Here is a 21,276-nt window from a genome sequence, read left to right as displayed (position 1 = left end):
GCTAAGTTAAAAGACAAATCTGAGTCACAAGAATCGATTAAGACTAAAGTATCTGAAAAGTTTTCAATACCTCTTGCTAATTTTCCGTTGTCCATAACACGTTCAGATCTGGTTGCTGAGCAGCAGGCTGACCCATCTCTGACGGAGCTGGGGCCGCTGATACGGCCAGAGGATGAGCTGCTTGACAGTGCTTGTGGGTATTTTCTGCAGGACTCCTTGTTGGTGAGAAAGTGGCTGCCACATGAGGGAAGGTTTGTGGGTGAACCAGTGTTCCAAATTGTGTTGCCAGTCAAACTTCGCCAGTCAGTGTTAAAGGTAGCTCATGATGAATCTGGACATGCTGGTGTGAGAAAAACTTATGACAGGCTTCTTAGACATTTCTTTTGGCCTCGAATGAAGAGAGATGTGTCAGCATTTATCAAAACTTGTCATACATGTCAGTTAACTGACAAGCCTAATCAGAAGCTGAAACCAGCCCCATTGTATCCCATTCCTGCCATTAGCCAGCCATTTGAACATCTAATAATTGATTGTGTGGGTCCTCTACCACGTTCAAAGTCAGGAGCAGTGTATTTGTTAACGGTAATGTGCCAAGCAACTCGCTATCCTGCTGCATATCCTCTGCGCACCATTACCACTCGGTCGGTGGTACGTGCACTTTCTCAGTTTATTTCCATATTTGGGATTCCGAAGGTCATCCAATCTGATCAGGGATCGAACTTCTGTTCTCACATGTTTTCACAGGTTCTGAAGCAGCTACATGTCCGCCACAATCGGAGCTCTGCGTACCATGCTCAGAGTCAGGGGGCGTTAGAACGCTTTCACCAAACGCTAAAAGCCATCTTGGGCGCCTACTGTACTGAGCTGGGTAAAGATTGGGAAGAGGGTCTGCCGTGGCTGATGCTTGCTGCTAGGGAGGTAACACAGGAGAGCACAGGGTTCAGTCCAAACGAGCTGGTCTTTGCTCATACTGTAAGAGGTCCCTTGGCTGCGCTGTCTGGGGAATGGATAGAGGCACAGCCTCCCAAAAATTTGATTGACTATGTTAATGGTTTTCGTCATCGGCTTTACACAGCCGGGTTGTTGGCTAAAGAAAAGTTAGCTTCAGTTCAGGATAAGATGAAACTGTTGTATGACTCTAAAGCCGAGCGCCGTGTGTTTAGCCCTGGAGACCAAGTGCTGGCTCTGCTTCCAATTGTTACTTCACCCTTTCAGGCAAAATTCTCCGGTCCACACAATGTGGTAAAGCAGGTTTCCGAGCAAAATTACATTATTTCAACGCCTAAACGTAAGAAACCAACCCAACTTTGCCATGTAAACTTGCTTAAGCCTTATTATGCACGCACTACTGAGACACCGGTGTTGTGTGTGCAGCCAGAGGTAGGCTTGGCTCATGCAGTTTGCATGGCGGTTCCGGTGTTGTCTCCCAGTCGGGAGGTAGAGGAAGATGGGTTGGGTACACCTGATCCAGCGTTGGTGCACGGGCGTCTGAAAAATTCAGAAGCGCTTGCGTGCCTCGATACACTGTTGGCTCATTTGCCTGCGACAGGCCGGAGGGAACTTGCAGGTGTAATCCGGGAGTTTCCATGCCTATTTGGTGATACACCGAGTTGTACTCATCTAATCGAACATGACATTGACATTGGCGATGCGAAGCCAATAAAACAGAGATTTTACAGGGTGAATGCGGATAAGCGTCAATATTTAGAAGCAGAGGTCAATTACATGCTAACAAATGGCATTGCAGAGCCATGTGCATCTAGTTGGGCTTCACCTTGTATATTGGTTCCCAAGTCAGACGGTACATTTCGTTTTTGTTCTGATTTCCGTAAAGTGAATAATGTCACTAAACCCGATTCTTTTCCACTTCCTAGAATGGAAGATTGCATCGATCAGGTGGGCTCCGCGAAATTCGTGAGTAAATTCGATCTATTGAAGGGATACTGGCAGGTACCTCTGTCAGCACGAGCGCGTGAGATAGCCGCTTTTATAACGCCTAATGGTCTTTATTCATACAAGGTCATGCCTTTCGGACTTAGAAATGCGCCTGCTACCTTTCAGCGGCTTATGAATCAAGTGATTTGGGATATGCCGGGGTGTGCAGTGTATTTGGACGATGTGGTTGTCTATTCGGACACATGGGAGGTTCACATGGAACGCATTCGGGAACTGTTCAACCGCTTGAGGGAGGCAAGGCTCACTGTCAATCTTGCAAAGTGTGAGTTTGCAAGGGCGACAGTGACCTACCTCGGGCGAGTGGTTGGGCAGGGCCAAGTGTGTCCGGTTGGTGCCAAAGTTCATGCTGTGGAGCAGTATCCGGTTCCAACTACAAAGAAAGAGCTCATGCGCTATCTTGGTTTAATAGGTTACTATCGTAGTTTCTGTAGGAATTTTGCGACAGTTGTGGTGCCTCTCACCAACCTACTTAAGGCTAAGGCACAGTTTGTCTGGTCGCCCGCTTGCCAGGAAGCATTTGAGCAGGCTAAATTGCTCTTGTGTACCGCTCCTGTTCTGGCGGCTCCACGTTTAGACAGGCCATTTAAAATCTACACTGATGCAAGTCATGTGGGGGCTGGGGCCGTACTGATGCAGGAGGACAATCTAGGAATAGATAAGCCTGTTAGCTTTTATTCCAAGAAATTCAACTCTTACCAGCTAAATTACTCAGTCATAGAAAAGGAAGGATTGGCTTTGATTTTAGCTTTACAACATTTTGACGTTTATGTGGGCGGTAGTACCCCCGTTGTTATTTATACTGACCATAACCCCCTGACTTTCTTAAATTCTCTGCAGTGTCCAAACCAGAGGTTGATAAGGTGGTCACTGTTTTTGCAGTCCTATGCCTTGGACATCCGTCATGTTAAAGGGACGGAGAACGTGGTGGCCGATGCGTTATCACGGGCTCCTCATGACTGAGGTCCTGACTATCTCCGTAGGTCCTCCTCTTGCCTCTGTCTTTCACCCCTTAAATGCTTCCTTGGATCCGGTTGCTGGGGTGGAGGTCTGTGACAGGGTGCGGGCGGCCATTGGAGTAGAGGTTTGGTATAGTAGATAGGTAGTATATTTAATGTAAATTGGATGCCGGTGATCCCTTAGGGACCCCGTCTTTATGGGGGGGGGTGTGACGGTTCCCTGTATGCTATTATAGTAGTATGTTATATATGTCACTCTTAGGTTGTATATGGTTTGCTTGGTATTCATTTGTGTTCTCATTGGTTCCTAGGACTTGGGGAGCAGTGACATGTTGGCAATCAGCCAGATTGGCGTGCACCTGGGCCCGGGTGTCGACGCCCTATAAAAGCCTGCCTCCCCAGTCCTCTTTCTCTCCTTCAGTTCATTTGCTTTTGCTCCTCAACCCAGCTACACCTTTTTGCTCCCACATTTATGTTCACACATACAACACTCACACACACTACACAATTCACTCATGCATACACGCATCACACTACTGACTTTACTGATTTCCACACCTCATCTGTTCATTTATGATTATTTGTTCATTTTGGTTACTTTAATAAACACTATATTATTTGTAAACTGCGTCTCCCCTGTGTTTTTGTTGTGTTCCCTGGTCCCCCTAGGCCAGGGTCATAACACCCCCACTCTCCATCCATCATCCATTTGTCTTTCTGAACATCCCCCCCTCCCCGCAGCTCTCTTTTTATCTTCAGCTTCTCTTACTCTCTCTCTTTTATCAGGACTTTCTGGGATTCGTCCAGGCGGAGCTGGATGGCGTTGAGTTTGCTGGAGTCCTCCTCTACGGCGGTGATGTCCTCCCACAGGTGGTGCCTGCTGCTGCGGTCCTGGCGACTCAAGCCGGAGGAGGACCGCAGGCTCGTTGTGTTCACGCTGCCGCTGGCACTGCGGCCGTCCCAGTTCTCTGACGCCTCACCGCTACCTGGGCCTCTGGAGCGCAAGACTGACTCTAGGAGCTCTAAGTCCTGGAGGAGAGGGAAGGAGGGAGAGAGAGAGGGAGGGAAAGAGAGAGGGAGGGAGAGAGAGAGGGAGGGAGAGAGAGAGAGGGAGGGAGAGAGAGAGGGAGGGAGAGAGAGAGGGAGGGAGAGAGAGAAGAAGAAATGGTGTGGGGGCGGGAGGGAGGAGGAAGACAACGTGACAACGTGCACGTTTTAAGTTAATCAGGTTTTAAATTGAGCCATTATTTTTGCTTAAATTAACCCGTTAAGACCTGAGGCCGATTCTACAAATGTCTTCCATATCAGTTTTCTGAAAAACGTATGTTTCTATATCAGTGGTTCTCAAACTTTTTCATGTCAAGGACCCCCCACAATATGTATTTGGCCACCCATCTCCAAATATTTTGTTCCAGGGACCCCCAGAAGCAAAGATTTCAGATAAAAACTATCGTTTAAATTTTTTTTATATACGTATATATATATATATATATATATATATATATATATATATATATATATATATATATATATTAAAAGATATGCAAGAAATTCATGATTTTTCAAAAATAGCAGATCTACAAGCTCATAGCAAGTCACGAATGAAGTGACTCGCTATGAGCTTATATATCTGCTATCTTTGAATAGCCAAAGTATAAAATAATGCTTTTTAGCTAAAATCTGAAGTGCTTTCCCGGTCTTAATGGGTTAAAAGCTGACAGCCATTTATTTGCTGGGTTGGTTCCATGACCCCAGGGCCTATAAGGCCCATTAAAGCCCCATTAAATAACCTCAGAGTAGAGCGACCCAAGGTTCTCATTAGACAGCATTGATGTACAAACTGTGGGTCGGGACTCAAACTCGGGTCTTGGCAGTCAGATATCTACTGGGTTGCAGAATTGTGTACAGCAACATTAGAATGCAGCAACATTGTTGTTTATTGTTTATTGTTTATTAAGGATGCCCATTAGTCTACACCTTAGTGGAGACTATTCTTCCTGGGGTCCAACATTAGATTGGCAAAGCAGTTACATGAGCCTGCAATAATAAAATAAATACCTTAAGTCAAACGTCCATTTTTAAACATACTGTTTTAAACCGGGTTTGCTGATAATCATTGTTGTTTACTGGTATGTGTAATGTTTATGCACAGAGCAGGCTTTGGTGTGCGATGAAAAACTTTACAAATATATTGATTTGCCTGATTTGCCTTGCGTTTGGACAAAACAGGTTGCTTGTTTGTCCTGAGTTTCCTGAAAAAAACATAATTTATTTCTTAAATTAAAAACAATTAACTGTCGAATGAATTATCATCAAAAAATGCTACATTGGGTTGGGTCGCGACATGCATAGATCGATATTTCTCGGTCATTGCTAATAAGGTTTGTGCACCCCTACTCTATGCAAGAGGGAAGGCCAGAGTTATAATGCAACAAGAAGGTTCTAATCTGGATGCTTTGCAGGTAAGGGGCCTGTTCTCTCACAGGAACTTGCTGACAGCTTGCCTGCTCTGTGTCTCTGCTGGGCTGTAACATTTACCTTCCAAACAATTCATGAGTCCCTAATGAAACTGCATGCAGGGATAAAGGCTTTCTTTCTGCCTCATCAGTCGCAACAGTCCCGAACACCTTTCAAACCATCCACATGGGGGCCAGAATGAAGATCCCAGACCGTGTGGAGAAGCTATCAAAAAATACAGTACCTTCTCTAGAACTGTGCTTCTCTATTCTCTATATCCCCTATCTTCCTCCCGGCCAGGGTCACTTATCAAAGGGTTGGCCCACGGACACACGCAGGGGCTCTGCCAAAAAGACATCCTGTGAGAAGGGAAACCCACAGCACCGTGGGTGGGTTCCCATGATGAAACATTTGCACATCCCATTGTTGTCCAAAATAATGATCTCATGGCACTGTAAACAGCCTTGGAGGTGAATTGGGAGAGACATCTCTCATGTCTCTCCTGTCATCTCAGGAGAGACATGTTGGAAAAACTTAAATGACTTTGCAGATATCTATCTGTCTCTATCAATGCTGACGGCAAGAGAAACATCTTTGCTTCTCTCCATATTTTCCTTAGATGAACTTTTAGCTCAGTCAGAAAAGAACTATGTGTACTTTAAAGATGATGTCAAGATATACTTTTATCTTTTGACAGCTTTCTCACTAACTTCACAGCGTATGTATTCCTAGAGATCAGTGGCAGATTATAGTGAGGTCTGAGGAAGTCAAAGGTCCGATATAGATCAAAGACTTGATTTAAATGAATGACCGACAGTGTTTGTTGAATAGATTGGCTTGTTACCTGGGATATTAAAATCAAAAGCCCCAGCTTAATAGAACGTTTAGTAAATGTAACAGTAAATAGCTTGATTGATTGCCTTATTAATTTCTATAGCTCACAGTCAGATCTAAAATGTGCGTAATAGATTAACAAATTGTAGCCTTTCCAAGCAGAACCAGCAACATTGTCTTTTCAAATGATATAAAAAGCTGTAGATCAAACTAGCCTCTACTAACTCCTCAGTCAAATTCATTCATTTTTGGAGTATGCCAAAAACGAGTTTGTGTACGTTATGTCAACCTTGGTGACGGTGAAGGAAAAGCATTTAAGCTCATTAAAGTAATTCTAATCATCCATGGATAAAAGAAGGGACAACAGTGCGACAGCCTGCTGTCTAATCTGGAAGTGCTAAGGCAATCAGCATGCACTGCTCTGATATACTGAGTGTCTTTTGGCCAAAAACGCTGTGTCAAAGATTGGAAACGTATCAACTTTGCCTCTGCCTAAAATCAGTGGTGGAAGAAGTACTAACATTTTTTATTTGAGTAAAAACCGCAATAAAGAAATACTCTGTTACAAGTGAAAGTCCGGTGTTCGAAATTTACTTGAGTACAAAAGTATTTGCATCAAAATATAATTAAAGTACCAAAAGTAAAAGTACTCATTATGCATTATACAGTATTCAAGTTCAATATGTATACAAATCTTTTGAAAATAGCAGATCTTCACGCTCACAGTGTGTCACATCGCGACACGTTGTGAGCTTGTAGATCGGCTATTTTCAAATAGCCGAAGTACAGTATATATAAGGCTAAAGTGGTTAACGCACGTTTTGTAATAATAATCCAAATCTACAAAGTAACCAGTAACTAAAGTCTTCAAATCATTTTAGTGGAGTAAAAAGTAAAATATTTGTCTCTGAGAAAGATGTAGTGGAGTAGAAAGTGGAGTAGAAATTTTAAAAGTATTGAACATTGGAAATACTCCAGTAAAGTAAAAATACCTCAAACTTGTACTTAAGTACAGTACTTGAGTACATGTTTTAGTTACTTTCCACCACTGCCTGTAACCTAGGTCAAACACTGTACTATATGACCGAAACTTAATTTGTGGAACAGCTGTTAATTTAAATAGGGTTATACAAAGTCATTCTATGGCAGAATTCAATCGTGCAGTAGAATGAATCTAACACACTGAGAGTGTGGCCTTATTTTCCCTGCTTAACCCATTCAAACCGTCAATGCATCTCTGTTATTTTTAGATTTTTAGAAAAATAGCAGATATACAAGCTCATAGTGCGGCACCGAGTGGCGCGCTATGAGCTTGTAGATCTGCTATTTTTGGGGGGAAAAATCGTGGAAAATGTGTGCAAATCTTTGAATATATATATTTTTAAAGCGAACATTTGTAACTAAAATCTTTGCTTCTGGGGATTCTACAAATGTCTTCTAAATTAAAAAAATAATAATATTCGGCAGTGGACCCCCATCTGAAAATATTTTGTTCCAGGGACCCCCAGAAGTTGTAACAGAGTTAAAAATGTTCACTTTAAAAAATATATATATATTCAAAGATTTGCACACATTTTCACTTAATTAAAAAAAACAGATCTACAAGCTCATAGCGTGGCACTCGGTGCCACGCTATGAGCTTGTATATCTGCTATTTCTGAATAGCTCAAAGAAATCTTAAAAATGACAAAGATGCTTTCCCGGTCTTAACTCACTGAGTGCCATTAACGTGTTTCACGTGTTTTTAGCGCTATGGCTCAACGTGCCATTAACGTGTTTCACGTGTTTTTGAAAAATTAGCATAAGTAAACAAAATTTTTTTTTTTTTTTTTTTTTTTTTTTTTTTGAAAAACATGTTCAGAACCCAAGATATCATCATCTGAAGGTGTGCAGCTCCATCCACTCCTTGTTTAACTTAGAACTGAAAAAGGCTGTATCTCGCTTCCTAAGCACTTTTTGTTTTCTGTGAAAAAAACTCTGGCACTGGGACAACATCATTTTTAAATATTTTTTGTTTATTCGTTTCTGTTCTTTTACATACTCATAGGTAGTAAAATTGAGTGCCAGAATTGCCAAACGTTTAAATAAAATAAAAAATTCTGGCACTCAATGAGTTAATGGGTTATGCATGGTGATTACAAATTTTAGATTAACAACAATGACCTCTACAGGAAGGTTAATCTTAATGGCAGTATAGTTTAAAGAAAGAAACGGACACTGTGTCAGATCTGTACCCAGAGTCAATGAATGAAAGTGTGGCCTCTATGCGTAACTCTCTAAAACTCTCTAAAAGTCTAAAACTGTGATTCTCAACCGTTTTAATTTCAAGGATCGCCAATTTGATATGCATTAGACCAACAGACCCCCATTTAATGGCCTTTCCCCCCCTTTTTGCTCTGGGACCCAAGTTTACATTAGTTCCATTGGTACACTCTCGGAGTTACAGACCTGTAAGTGTCCATTTGGTTCCTAACTATCAATCATTTGGCTGGGGACCCCCTGGAACCCACTCAAGGACCCCTGGGGGCCCCGGACCCCACTTTGAGAACCACTGAACTAGATTACAAACGTTGAGAACACAGAACAGCATACTGTATTTAATCAGATGCTACCTTGTCCATTAATTACACTTTCAGAAATGGGAGAACAAGTTCTTTTTTTGAACCTTTCGCATATATGCCCACAACATTATTAACTTGTCATGTGTGCCAATGACCCTTCACAGTAGGGGGTTAAGGTACATTAAATATTGGTGCCTGGTCAGGTAATTATAACTGTTTGCGTTCAGAGGCCTTGAAGCTAAAGTGGAATCACAGACTGGAAAAACAGATGTCGTCATTCTAAGGATTCCCCAGCAGGGGGACCCAGCATGAAATATATTATGTCTAGTATCAGATAAAGCATAGTCAGCCACATGTGGAAGTACTCAGCATGTGCCTTTGTGTGTGTCTGTGAGAGAGAGAGAGAGAGAGAGAGAGAGAGAGAGAGAGAGAGAGAGAGAGAGAAGAGAGAGAGAGAGAGAGAGAGAGAGAGAGAGAGAGTGAATGGGTGACTGAGAGAGAGAGAAATAAATAGAGTGACTGAATGAGTGACTGAGAGAGAGAGAGAGAGAGAGAGAGAGAGAGAGAGAGAGAGAGAGAGAGAGAGAGAGAGAGAGAGAGAGAGAGAGAGGGGGGGGGGTGAGTGAATGGGTCACTGAGAGAGAGAGAGAGAGAGAGAGAGAGAGAGAGAGAGAGAGAGAGAGAGAGAGAGAGCGAACAAGAACAATGGAGTGAGGCAGGAAATGGTACTATACTGTAGAGTGCATTTATGTGAACATTTAGCAGCCCCTGCAAGACCACCTCTACTGGATACAATCATCATGCTCGAATTCAAGCAGTACAGCCAATGTCTGTGTGAGGGTGTGTGTGTGTGTGTGTGTGTGTGTGTGTGTGTGTGTGTGTGTGTGTGTGTGTGTGTGTGTGTGTGTGTGTGTGTGTGTGTGTGTGTGTGTGCGAGCGAGCGTATGTGTGTGAACCTGTATGTGAGTGAGTGTGTTACCATGGAAACCCAGTCTGAACTGACTGAAGGTCAAGCCTGATAGACAATGACGCCGATCTGTATTCGCTGCAGTTTGAACGCAACCTCCTCATTATGAGGTTAGTGTGTTTGTCTGTGTGTGCGTGCATGCGTGCACCCATCTGCACCCTTCCTTCAACAGGCATACGTGTACATGTAATTGTTCCTGTGTGTGCACGTGCACGTGTGTGCGTGTGTGTGTGTGTGTGTGTGTGTGTGTGTGTGTGTGTGTGTGTGTGTGTGTGTGTGTGTGTGTGTGTGTGTGTTGAAACAGTTATGCAGAATGCTCCTTGCCAAGAAATACAAGGAGGCACGCCCTTCCTAAAAACAGACACTTGTGCTGGTTGCAGTTCTGGTCAGAGGCAGTGTGACCAGAACTCACTGCGGGAGCAGCAGGTCAACCGATTGGCAGTTAGACACAATAAAAGTCCACAGTGTTCATTTAAATGTGAGGGTACCGGTATCACTTCACTGTAAAATCCTAAGTGCTCATTTAACTGAGTGAGATTGGTGGTTAAATGTGTACACTCTCAAGAGATACAAAAGGATAAATGAACACTAAGGAGTTTACTAAGCACCTTTGATACTCCTTCTACTACTACAAATACTAGCAGTGCTATTACCACTAGTGCCATTAATACTACTGTGCTGTCACTGCTACAGCTGCAGTAAGTAAGTAGTACTGCTGTTACTTCTACAACTTCTGGTGGGTGCGGCTTATATATAAACTAGCTGGGATTTTCAGTTAAAATAGGGAGTAGTAGTAATAAACAGCAAGGCTGTAAATGTCTTTTAATAACGTGAGCGTATATTTTCTTTGTAAAACGCTCCCTATAGATGTACAGTAACCTCTGAAAGAGGAAACCTTTCCAGAACTGCAGAGGGCCAAAAAAAACTAAATCAAGCAGCCATTTGGCTCCCATCAAAGCATTTAATGCTCCCGTTCTGAATTAATTCTCCTCCTTTTTATGTATGCCTTGTGTGCCAGTAGGCATAAAAAGGAATAAGAAAAGAAGAGTTTTGATAGAGGCAGCAGCTTTTATTCTAACTAGGTCTAGCTAGAACAAGCTGATAGAGACTAAGTACTGCAGCATCCCTGTGCCCCCAGGGAGAGACAATGATGTGTGTGTGTGTGTGTGTGTGTGTGTGTGTGTGTGTGTGTGTGTGTGTGTGTGTGTGTGTGTGTGTGTGTGTGTGTGTGTGTGTGTGTGTGTGTGTGTGTGTAGAGGGGTGTTCTATTTAAGGAAGACCCTCTGAAAACTTAGTGGTGTAGATACCCAGGAATGCGCACACAGACGCACGCACGCACGCACTAACACACACACACACACACACACACACACACACACACACACACACACACACACACACACACACACACACACACACACACACACACACACACACACACACACACACACACACACACACACACACACACACACACACACACACACACACACACGCGCGCAAACACACACAAATTCCAACTCACACATTCCATATGCTTTGTCTCGCCTGGTATCTAGTTCTGCTGGCCTACATTCACCAAGGTCCTGGTCACATTCGTCATGTAGTCACACCAGACAGCAGTACACATGGTTGTTTCATCTTCCCAGAACAGAGGGGGTGGGCTGGGGGGCATTGAGTGACCTCATACAGACTGAATGCATGAAAAAGTAACACATACGGAGTGCTCGCTTCATTCCATCTTAGCTTTTTGAGACTGTTATTTTTCTTTTAAAGCAAACGTACATAGTTCATGAATGGTCACCTATGGGGCGGCAGTGGCTCAGGAGGAGTGGACGCACAGGAATCAGAAAGTTTCCTCCTGACTGTTGAAGTGTCCTTGAGCAAGACATTTAACCCCAAATGTCCCTGATAAGCATGTTGGTACCTTGCATAGTTTGCATAGTCCGCTGTCGGTGTGTGAAAGTGCTTCCGAATGAGTGAATGTATTGCACATTATACTAAAGTGCTTTGGATAAAGGCGCTATATAAAAACACCATTTATAAATACACCATGTATCTACTGATAGTGTCTTCTATGAAAGCTTTGAAAGTGTCTACTAAAAAGCTTGTCTAAAATGAAGGCTCTTAATGTTCCATTGTAGACCCAGGTAATATTATTTCCGTCCGTCAGTAATTATTGATATTGAGGGAACAGGAGGGAGGAGGGAGCCTGCTGGTGACAGCGGGCCCCCAGGGCAGTGAATCTATACGACGCCGTCTCACGCCTGAATACTAATGGAGCTGTCAATGGTACAAAGCGAAGATAGCTGTATTTACATGTGATGAGAGCAGCGATATGTGTTGCTGGTTGACATGTTCTACGTACTACAGAACAACCTGTCTGAGGATATTAGGGTAGCAAAATGTGTTTGTCTTTGAAATCACTTCTCAAAACCTGCATGTGTATATCATTTAAATGAACTGATGATCTGGTTGCAGTCTCACGTGGTCAGACACAGCGTCTTACAACAGAGGGTCTGAATCCAGAAGTCAGGATGTATGGGTTTTGCCAAAAAAAAAGTCCAGGGAAAACTCTGATTGGTTGGACTGTAAAGGATTTCCATTCGTAATCATATGTCTGACACACTTTTTCTTGTCCTGTAGTCAATAGTCACTAGACATCATTTGGCGAGACTACACAGGTTGTGTCGGCTGCTTTATTTATTGCTCTTTTTCTAATAATTGCATATTGTTTATGATTGTATTATTTAATATTCTGTTTAACTGTAAAGGACTTTGCACTGTAACTCTGTTTTGAAAGGTGCTACAGCAAATAGATAGTTTATTATTAATGTTATGTAGCATCCTCCTAGGTGGTGAACCCACCTTTTCTCTGTCGAGTTTCTCCAAGTCCACGTCTCTCACTGGCTCCGGCTCCGGTTCTGGGGATCCGGGGAGCCCCTCCCCCACCCGGCCCGCCTGGGGCTGAGAGGAGGTGGACGAGGAGGAGGGCGACGAGGGAGGGATCATGGAGGGAGAGGAGTGGGAGGAGGCGGACACCGGCGGCAGGGGAGGGTGGGCCACGGGATGGGAGGGGGAGGAAGACATGGTAGAGCAGGAGGAAGTAGGGGGAGGTGCCGCAGAGTTTTCGCCGCGGAGACGGAGCGCCTCCTGCCGTAACGTGTCGTTCTCGGCGGCCAGCTCCTGGCGCTCGCGGCGCACGCCAGTCAGCTCTTTGGTCAGGGCGTCCAGCCGCTGGCGCAGCTGACGCACCTCGTCCCGTGCTCTGTTTCTCTCCGACCGCACCTGGGGAGCACAGTTTTCACCAGATGACAAGGTCCTGTGCAGATATCAATGAACCAACAAGTCCTAATGTTTACTGTTATTGTTGTTTTTAAGCAATTAAATTGCAAATTAAGTAATTTAGCTGACTTTACATTTGTGCTGCAAATAGTCTCTTTCTCTCTCTCGCGCACACACACACACACACACACACACACACACACACACACACACACACACACACACACACACACACACAGCGTGCTTGCAATGACAGAATGTTACGTTTTCATGAGACACAATATGTTATCTTACCATGCATGCTGCTTCATTTAGACTGTCTTGTGGTATATCTACTCAAAGTAACGTGTCAGAAAGTGCAATGTTTAATATTTAACAGGATATAACAAAAATGACTCACAGAGACACAGAAGTGAGTTCATTCAGACATGGTTGAGTGCAGCCTAATTGATAACCTTGCTATTGATTGGACACAGCCATTGTGCAGCATGCATCAAGATGGTTACCGTATTGACTGCCGGCTGGCCGTGGGTGTAATAATCATTTAAATGACCGAAGTGGGGGGGACCAAATTTAAATCCTTGAAGTGGGGGGGGACCAAAAGTTTTTTTCACAGATTATTCGAATATTCAAACTCATTTAGCATAAGCAGACTTTAAATTCATCTGAATTTAACAATTCATCTGACACTTGTCTTCAAGTGATATAGTGAGTAATAAGTGATTGAGTGAGTGAATCCTCCACCACTGTTTTACAGAGAGACACACTGGCTCCTGTGGGACATCAGGTCTGTGATCTTATGGTATGGTTCAATACAAAGCTTGTTATCTCAATGCCACTTTGCTGTTCTCCAGTACAACAAGGACAACATAAAGGCCAAGACTATTATTATTAAGTGTGGCCATGGCTGAATGGGTAGAGAGAGGCTGTCTGGGAATCAGCTCAAGTGTCCCTGAAGCTGTACTAATAGCACCCACTGCCCCTGATAGGATGAGTAAATAAATGCAGAGGACACGGACTGTGACAAACAAAACACCCCAAAAGAGGACCATATGGTTTCACAAAACACTGGACCTCATTCACCAATTGTGCTTTAACCTTCCATATTTGGCTGTGGCTGTATTCCCCTAAACCCATTCAATCCAGGAACGCATCTCTCTCATTTTAGATTTCGTTGGCTATTCAAAAAGAGCAGATATACAAGCTCATAGCGCGAGAAGAATCATGAACATTTGTGCAAATCTTTGAACATATATATTTTTAAAGAGAACATTTGTAACCCAAATCTTTGCTTCTGGGGGTCCCTGGAATGTATTGACAACGGACCCCCATCTGAAAATATTTTGTTCCAGGGACCCCCAGAAGCAAAGATTTGAGTAAAAAAAATCCCTTTAAAAATATATATATATTCTAATATTTGCACAAAATAATGTTCAAGATTTTTCAAAAATAGCAGATCTACAAGTTCATAGGGCGGCACTCGGTGCCGCCCTATGAACTTGTAGATCTGCTATTTTTGAATAGCCAAAGTATAGAATAATGCTTATAGCTAAAATGACACAGATACGTTCCCGGATTGAATGGGTTAAAGGTAACACTTCATTCGCATGCACACAGGGAGGCCCCACCCACCTTGCTCCACTTCTCCCTCCAGTTGGCCGTGCAGTCGGACCACCACCTCATGGTCTTCTCCATCTGGGCCGCTCGGGCCCGCGCCTCCTCCAGCTCCCGGAGCCTCAGCTCCTCCCTGCTCTCCCAGTCCCCCGCCAGGTCCCCTATGGCTCCCAGAGACACCAGCCCCAGCCCCCCTAGGCCGGGGGACAGGAGCAGCGGGGGGCTGGAGCTCGGGGTGCCTCCGGTGGGGCTGGGCGTGTGCGTGAGGCTGTCCGGCGAGCGGATCACTCTGTCGGGCCCCAGGCCCAGGCCACACAGCAGGCTGCCTCCTCCGGCGGACTTGCCGCTCTCGGAGAGGTGGGGGCTGGGGGTGTGGTTCATGACGGACGAACGGATGAGGAGGAAGAGAATGACGAAGGGGGGGTGTGGGGGGAGGGGGGTTTGGTGTGGAGGGGGGGGGGGGGACGCCGTTCAGGAGGGCATGGTCTGCTTCATCCGCTGTTGTTGGCTCAGCCTGGAGAGAGAGAGAGAGAGGCACAACAACAGGAAGAACGACCACATCAGAGCACGGAAAGTCACATTGAAAAGCAGAGGGAAAAAAAGGATGCATTGTTCACATGGTCGTGAAAGGTAATCATTCACAGACAGAAAACTGTGCTGCCTATGGGAAAGAAAACCCCTTGTCTCGTCTCAAGTCACTAACACACACGCACGCGCGCACGCACGCGCACGCACACACACACACACACACACACACACACACGCACGCACACGCACACGCACACGCACACGCACACACACACACACACACACACACACACACACACACACACACACACACACACACACACGCACGCTGCACATGGCTGAGTCTGAATTAGTCTCTCCCCCTTAAGGAGAAGGGAAACGGAATAAAAATAAATAAATAAAAAAGTAGATTAAAGAGTGCAAGGCTAAACTCAGACACGAATGAAAATGGAGAGTGTGGAAACACAACACACAACGCAGCCTATATACAGCAGGTACCTTGGCTCCCAATAGACCAATACATGTAGCTGTAATTATTCCAGCAGGCCAGGCCAGCGGGAGGGGGAAAAAAACAAGCGTTGTGGGAAAAGCTAACACCTACTCTACACCATACTGCCTCTCACACTAGTTTGCTCACATTTGTCATCATCTCTTCTTCTCTCCGCTTGTCTCTCTCCCAGCTTCTGGGCCAAATTGTGAGAGGCTTTACTGCCATGAGTAAAACACAGCCGTGGTGCTTTTTTATCGTTGCTTAGCCTAATCTCTCCTTTCCCCCCCCTCCAACTCTCTCTTTTTCTGCCACTCAGCTCCTAGTTTGTTCCCTGAGCTCTCAACTGCTCCATTCTCTCCTCCTCTCTGTGTTTCTCTGGAGATCCGGTCTGCACCTCCTCTTCTTTCACACACAAACAGCAGACTACCAGAGGAGGGAGAGCCAGCCAGCAACTGTTTTCTCAGTTGGAAACAGCGTGTGGGCTATCTGGCCGCGGTGCATTCTCATTATGTCTTCTCCGCTGTGTTATTATGAACTGTTGACAAATGTGCACTGTACCTCCTGCTGGTACGGAACTCATATAGTCCACCTCTCCCCTGCTTTCTGGAGCTCAAGATCAAGGTACCTCACTTTTACAAGACATGTGAAAATCTGACACAACACCTTGCGTACTGCCTCAAAAGCTCACTCTCTTCTAGGCGTTGGAAGATACTTTACCTGAGCCTAGAGGATTCCCTTAAAAATCTGTAAAGTTTCCCTTTAACCCCTTGGGTTTGGGTTTCAGCAGTTCTTCCCTGGTTCTGATGGCTGTGGGCTCAAATGTTCAGGCCTCATTCATGTTCCGCTCCTTAACAATTACCCTGCTACAGTCTCCTCATCACCTCCTTATAGCGCTTCCTCTCCCTCCCACCCTCCCTCCCCCCCCCTTCACTACCTCTCCAGACAGAGCACCCCCACCTCCGTCCCTCTCCAGAGGATGCAGAGGAAGTTCCAGAGAGAGGCCCCTAAAGCTCTGGGAACAACTCACACAGAGAGAGAGAGAGAGAGAGAGAGAGAGAGAGAGAGAGGATGGAACGAGAGAGAGAGAGAGAGAGAGAGAGAGAGAGAGAGAGAGAGAGAGAGAGAGAGAGAGAGAGAGAGAGAGAGAGAGAGAGACACACAGACAGACAGACAGACAGACAGACAGACAGAGAGCGCATTGTGAGCTTGTAGGTCTGAAGTATAAATTGGGGTTAAGACAGACAGAGAGAGAGAGAGAGAGAGAGAGAGAGAGAGAGAGAGAGAGAGAGAGAGAGAGAGGGAGAGCGAGAGAGAGAGAGGAAATTGAGCAGGTTGTGTGCATTATTAGGAGAGAGGTTCTCATGTCTCTCTGATGCAGCTGCAGATGGTGAGGTAGTGGCGTGTGAAACCCATCCTGAAGTCAGTGTTTATTTGTGAAACATGCGTTTACCCACTGTGTCCAGCCAATGTAAACCTTTGAAAAGGAGGGAGGACATGCACATCCAAACCCAAAGTTGGGCAGGTGCCAAGCGAAAAAAATCTAAAAAAAACAAAAATAATTGAATTTTAGGGGGAAATTGTCCATTTGTTTCCATTTATACCCTCTCAGGGTTAAATGAACACTGACGGTTTTACTGTGTACGGTTTACTCTTTTGTACCGTAATTCTTCTGTTTATTTTAACATTACATCATTGCCTGCAATAGCAAATGACTCCTCATGCTAACAGCGAGCCATTTTCTTTTTCATGTACTATATATACTGTAGTGTGATGTGGGGACATTTCAATGATAATGATGATAATGACTTGTACCAATCTCTTCCAGTTGTGTGTGCGTGTACGGGCGCACACACACACACACACACACACACACACACACACACACACACACACACACACACACACACACACACACACACACACACACACACACACACACACACACACACACACACACACACACACACACACACACACACACACACACACACTTCAACCTGCGGTTCAGATAAGGGACTCAGGTATCACTCCTGAAAGAGTGAAAAGGAGAGAGGTAGCGAGAGGCTGAGAGAGGGAGAAGGGGTGAATAGAGCCTCAGGTAATCAGCTGAGAGAGTGTGTGTTACCTTACCTGAAATGAGGCATGCACACACACACACACACACACACACACACACACACACACACACACACACACACACACACACACACACACACACACACACACACACACACACACACACACACACACACACACACACACACACACACACACACAACCTTGACCACAAAAGAGGAGGTGATGGTTGTTCCAGCGTGCGCGTGTGTGCATGTGTGTCATTCTCAATACTCAGTGGATTTGTAGGAATGGGGCCGAGAAAAGGACTCATTGATTTAACATGTTTCACTTGGGGATCCCCCCCTAGTGCCTATTTCGTGAAGACGGCAAGAGAAAGAGAAAGGGGGAGAGAGAAGGAGAGAGAGAGAGAGGGGGGGGGGGGTTCTGAACCCAGGCTCCTCCCTGTCTGAAGTCAGAATGAGAAAAATGAGAAAAAGAGGCACTGGAATAAGGAGAGCAGGTATATGTGTCAGTCAATAAAAACCTAAAGTGTGATCTACCACAGTGGTTCTCACAGTGGGGTCTGGGGACCCCCAGGGGTCTTTAGGGGAAATTAGTTCAAATAGTATAAAAATCCACTTTAACCTTATTTTAAAGTAAAAAATCACACCCTGTGTGAAGGAAGCGGTGCCTTTGGGGCGGGCCTTAACTCATTTCAGTTCGTCCCTATTGGTGGTCTGAGTCCACTTACCAAATTTGTACTTGGTAGCATGCTGCAAACTGGAATGATGGCTGTTTAAAGCCCAGCCAATGGGCAGACAGAGGGGGCGGGGCTTAAGTAATGACAGTTAGTCCCTATTGCTGGCTTTAGTCCATGTACAAAATTTGTACTCCATAGCATGCTGCGAACTTGAGTTATGGCTGTTTGAAGGCCAGCCAATGGGAAGACAGAGGGGGCGGGGCTTCAGCAATTCATGCTGGTCCCTATTGGTGGTCTAAGTCCACATACCAAATGTGGACTTGGTGGCATGCTGCAAACTGGAGTTATAGCTGTTTAAAATCCTGTGCTCATCCCGTGCTCATACGGGCGCTGGGGGTCCCTGGACCCCTCTTTGATAACTTCATCAATTCATGCTCGTGCCTATTGGTGGTCTAAGTTCACATACCAAATGTGGACTTGGTGGCATGCTGCAAACTGGAGTTATAGCTGTTTAAAATCCCGTGCTCATCCCGTGCTCATACGGGCGCTGGGGGTCCCTGGACCCCTCTTTGATAACGTCATCAATTCATGCTAGTCCCTATTGGTGGTCTAAGTCCACATACCAAATTTGGACTTGGTGGCATGCTGCAAACTGAAGTTATAGCTGTTTGCTTCTTTGCCGTGCTCATCCCGTGCTCACACAAACGGACCCACGGACCCACGGACCCACGGACCCACGGACACACGGACACACACGCAGACAGAGTCAAACGTAGAGCGGTTGGCACCGCTAAAAAGTACACTATTTGCATCTGAGATGTAATGCATTAGACGTACAGAAAAACTCAAAATTGAACAGTAAAGTATAGTAATTGAGTAAATGTACTTTGTTACTTTCCACCACTGTATGTGTGTGTGTGTGTGTGTGTGTGTGTGTGTGTGTGTGTGTGTGTGTGTGTGTGTGTGTGTGTGTGTGTGTGTGTGTGTGTGTCCACAGCTAATCCAGCATACCTCTAGGCCACAATCAGTATCCTATTTCTTGTGCATGCTGACAGCAGGCCAAGGACCTCAATTCCCAAGCTTTTTTTCAAATCGGTCAACAAATTCATAATCGCAGAGCAATTGTCACTCCAGGCTGTGGGATACATGACCTGCATAGTGAGGTTAGTTATGGACTGGGTTTAGCCAATCAGGCGCCTATGACATTTACAGAGTTTCCAGCTTCCAATTCCTGCCTACAGCTCATCCTCCGGTCTCTCTCTCTCACACACACACACACACACACACACACACACACACACACACACACACACACACACACACACACACACACACACACACACACACACACACACACACACACACACACACACACACACACAGAGGGACAGTTAGCTGGCAGCAATACACACACACAGCCCACACAACAGCCTATTTAACCGAGTCCTAAATCTGGGTCAAGGCATGGGAGGACACAAGAGACCGGCAGAGAGGGAGAGAGATGGAAGTGTACGAGTCAAATGCAGTGGTTGTCAAACTGTTTGTGCCCAGGGCACACCAGGCAAGTCAAAATCTCAAGGCACACCTGTATTCATAGCAAAAAGAGCCAATCTACAAGCTCACAACGCTTCATGATGCGACGACACATTATGAGCTTGTAAATGATATTGTAGATTGGCTATTTTTGAGAATTTGTGGAAAAAATATTTAAAATTAAATGAATTTTCCTAAAATGACATGCCCAAATAGGGACATCAAATTGAAAGTGGCTAAAATATATTTTTTGGGGTGTTAGAATTTGCATCGTAAATATTGATTTTCTCATGGCACACCATTTGTAAACCATTTGTAAACCACAACGGTTTACAAACCAGAGGAAAGAGAGAAAGACTAAATGAACAGCTGATGCCCACAATTATTTCCAACTAAGACAGTGGTGTTACGGATGATCTATGCAAAATTAAACACTTCTATAAATAAATAAAAATTCCTCCCAAACCAGTTTCATCTGTGTGTGTATTTATGTACACTACAGTATGTATGGGTGAGTGGTATCTAGAGATACACACCAACACACAAACTAATGTCAACACATGACTTCTAAGAAGATTAAAGACTGAAAGATACTCCTGTGTAGTTGTTTACTAAACATACCCAGGGAATATCTCAAACTGTGACTCTCTCTGAAAACACCTTTGATAATATCTCATCTGCCTTTACGCACAGGGAGGGAGAACGGCAGAGAGCCAGAAACATGCAACTACAGACTGCAGTAGTAGCAGACTCGGAATATAAACAGCATATTCTGAGATAGCAAACTCCCACATCGCAGATTTGAGATAGCATAAACTGTAGCTCAACCGTTATAGTGAATGTATATTATTCCATTTCATCTTTATACAGGACTCAGAGATCCACTCCATAGCACATCAAATGGAGTGGCTCAAGTTCAACTAGAGAATGATGACAAGCAAACAGCATTCGTTCTGTGTGGAAATAATTAATGAGTGAAAAAACCCTGCATTGCAGCAGCACCAATCCAAAGTCTTAAGCACAGGCCTTCATACTGGGGTGGTGATATGATTGCTCTCCAAAGCAGTGGGCCTAGGATTGTTAGCAGCCACTCTTGCCACTGTTCTAGCAACAACCGTACCTTGAATTCTGATGTCACCAGACGTGTCACTAAGCTGAGATCTCTGATTGTCTCTGATTGTCTGAGGTAGGTTCTCCAATATTACCAAACATCTCACTAGCACTGTGAGATCTTGGCACATGAAGTAACAACTGCGTTATATGCCACTTAAAGTCTCTGCATACTAGTGCTTTTCTGTTAAGTACGCCACAAGTGAGTTGTATACAGGGGTGGACTG

The 21,276-nt window shown here is 44.8% G+C and overlaps 1 protein-coding gene across 1 annotated transcript in view; it reads right to left on the bottom strand.

Moving 5' to 3' along the window:
• The window catches only part of ccdc102a (coiled-coil domain containing 102A), a 96,250-nt gene that overhangs the window by 41,039 nt on the left and 33,935 nt on the right, over positions 1 to 21,276 (bottom strand). The window contains exons 3-5 of the mRNA XM_084062153.1: positions 14,649 to 15,144; positions 12,600 to 13,019; positions 3,682 to 3,941 (exon numbers count right to left, since the gene is read on the bottom strand). Coding sequence (XP_083918279.1) covers positions 3,682 to 3,941; positions 12,600 to 13,019; positions 14,649 to 15,011 — 1,043 coding nt within the window. The 5' untranslated portion in view covers positions 15,012 to 15,144. The remainder of the gene's footprint in view (positions 1 to 3,681; positions 3,942 to 12,599; positions 13,020 to 14,648; positions 15,145 to 21,276) is intronic.

This window comes from Gymnoscopelus microlampas (genome assembly GCF_963454915.1).
Source record: "Gymnoscopelus microlampas genome assembly, chromosome: 1".
In the NCBI taxonomy this organism is placed as follows: Eukaryota; Metazoa; Chordata; class Actinopteri; order Myctophiformes; family Myctophidae; genus Gymnoscopelus; species Gymnoscopelus microlampas.
Note: the sequence above shows the minus strand (reverse complement) of the source record. Positions and strands in the feature narration are given on the sequence as shown.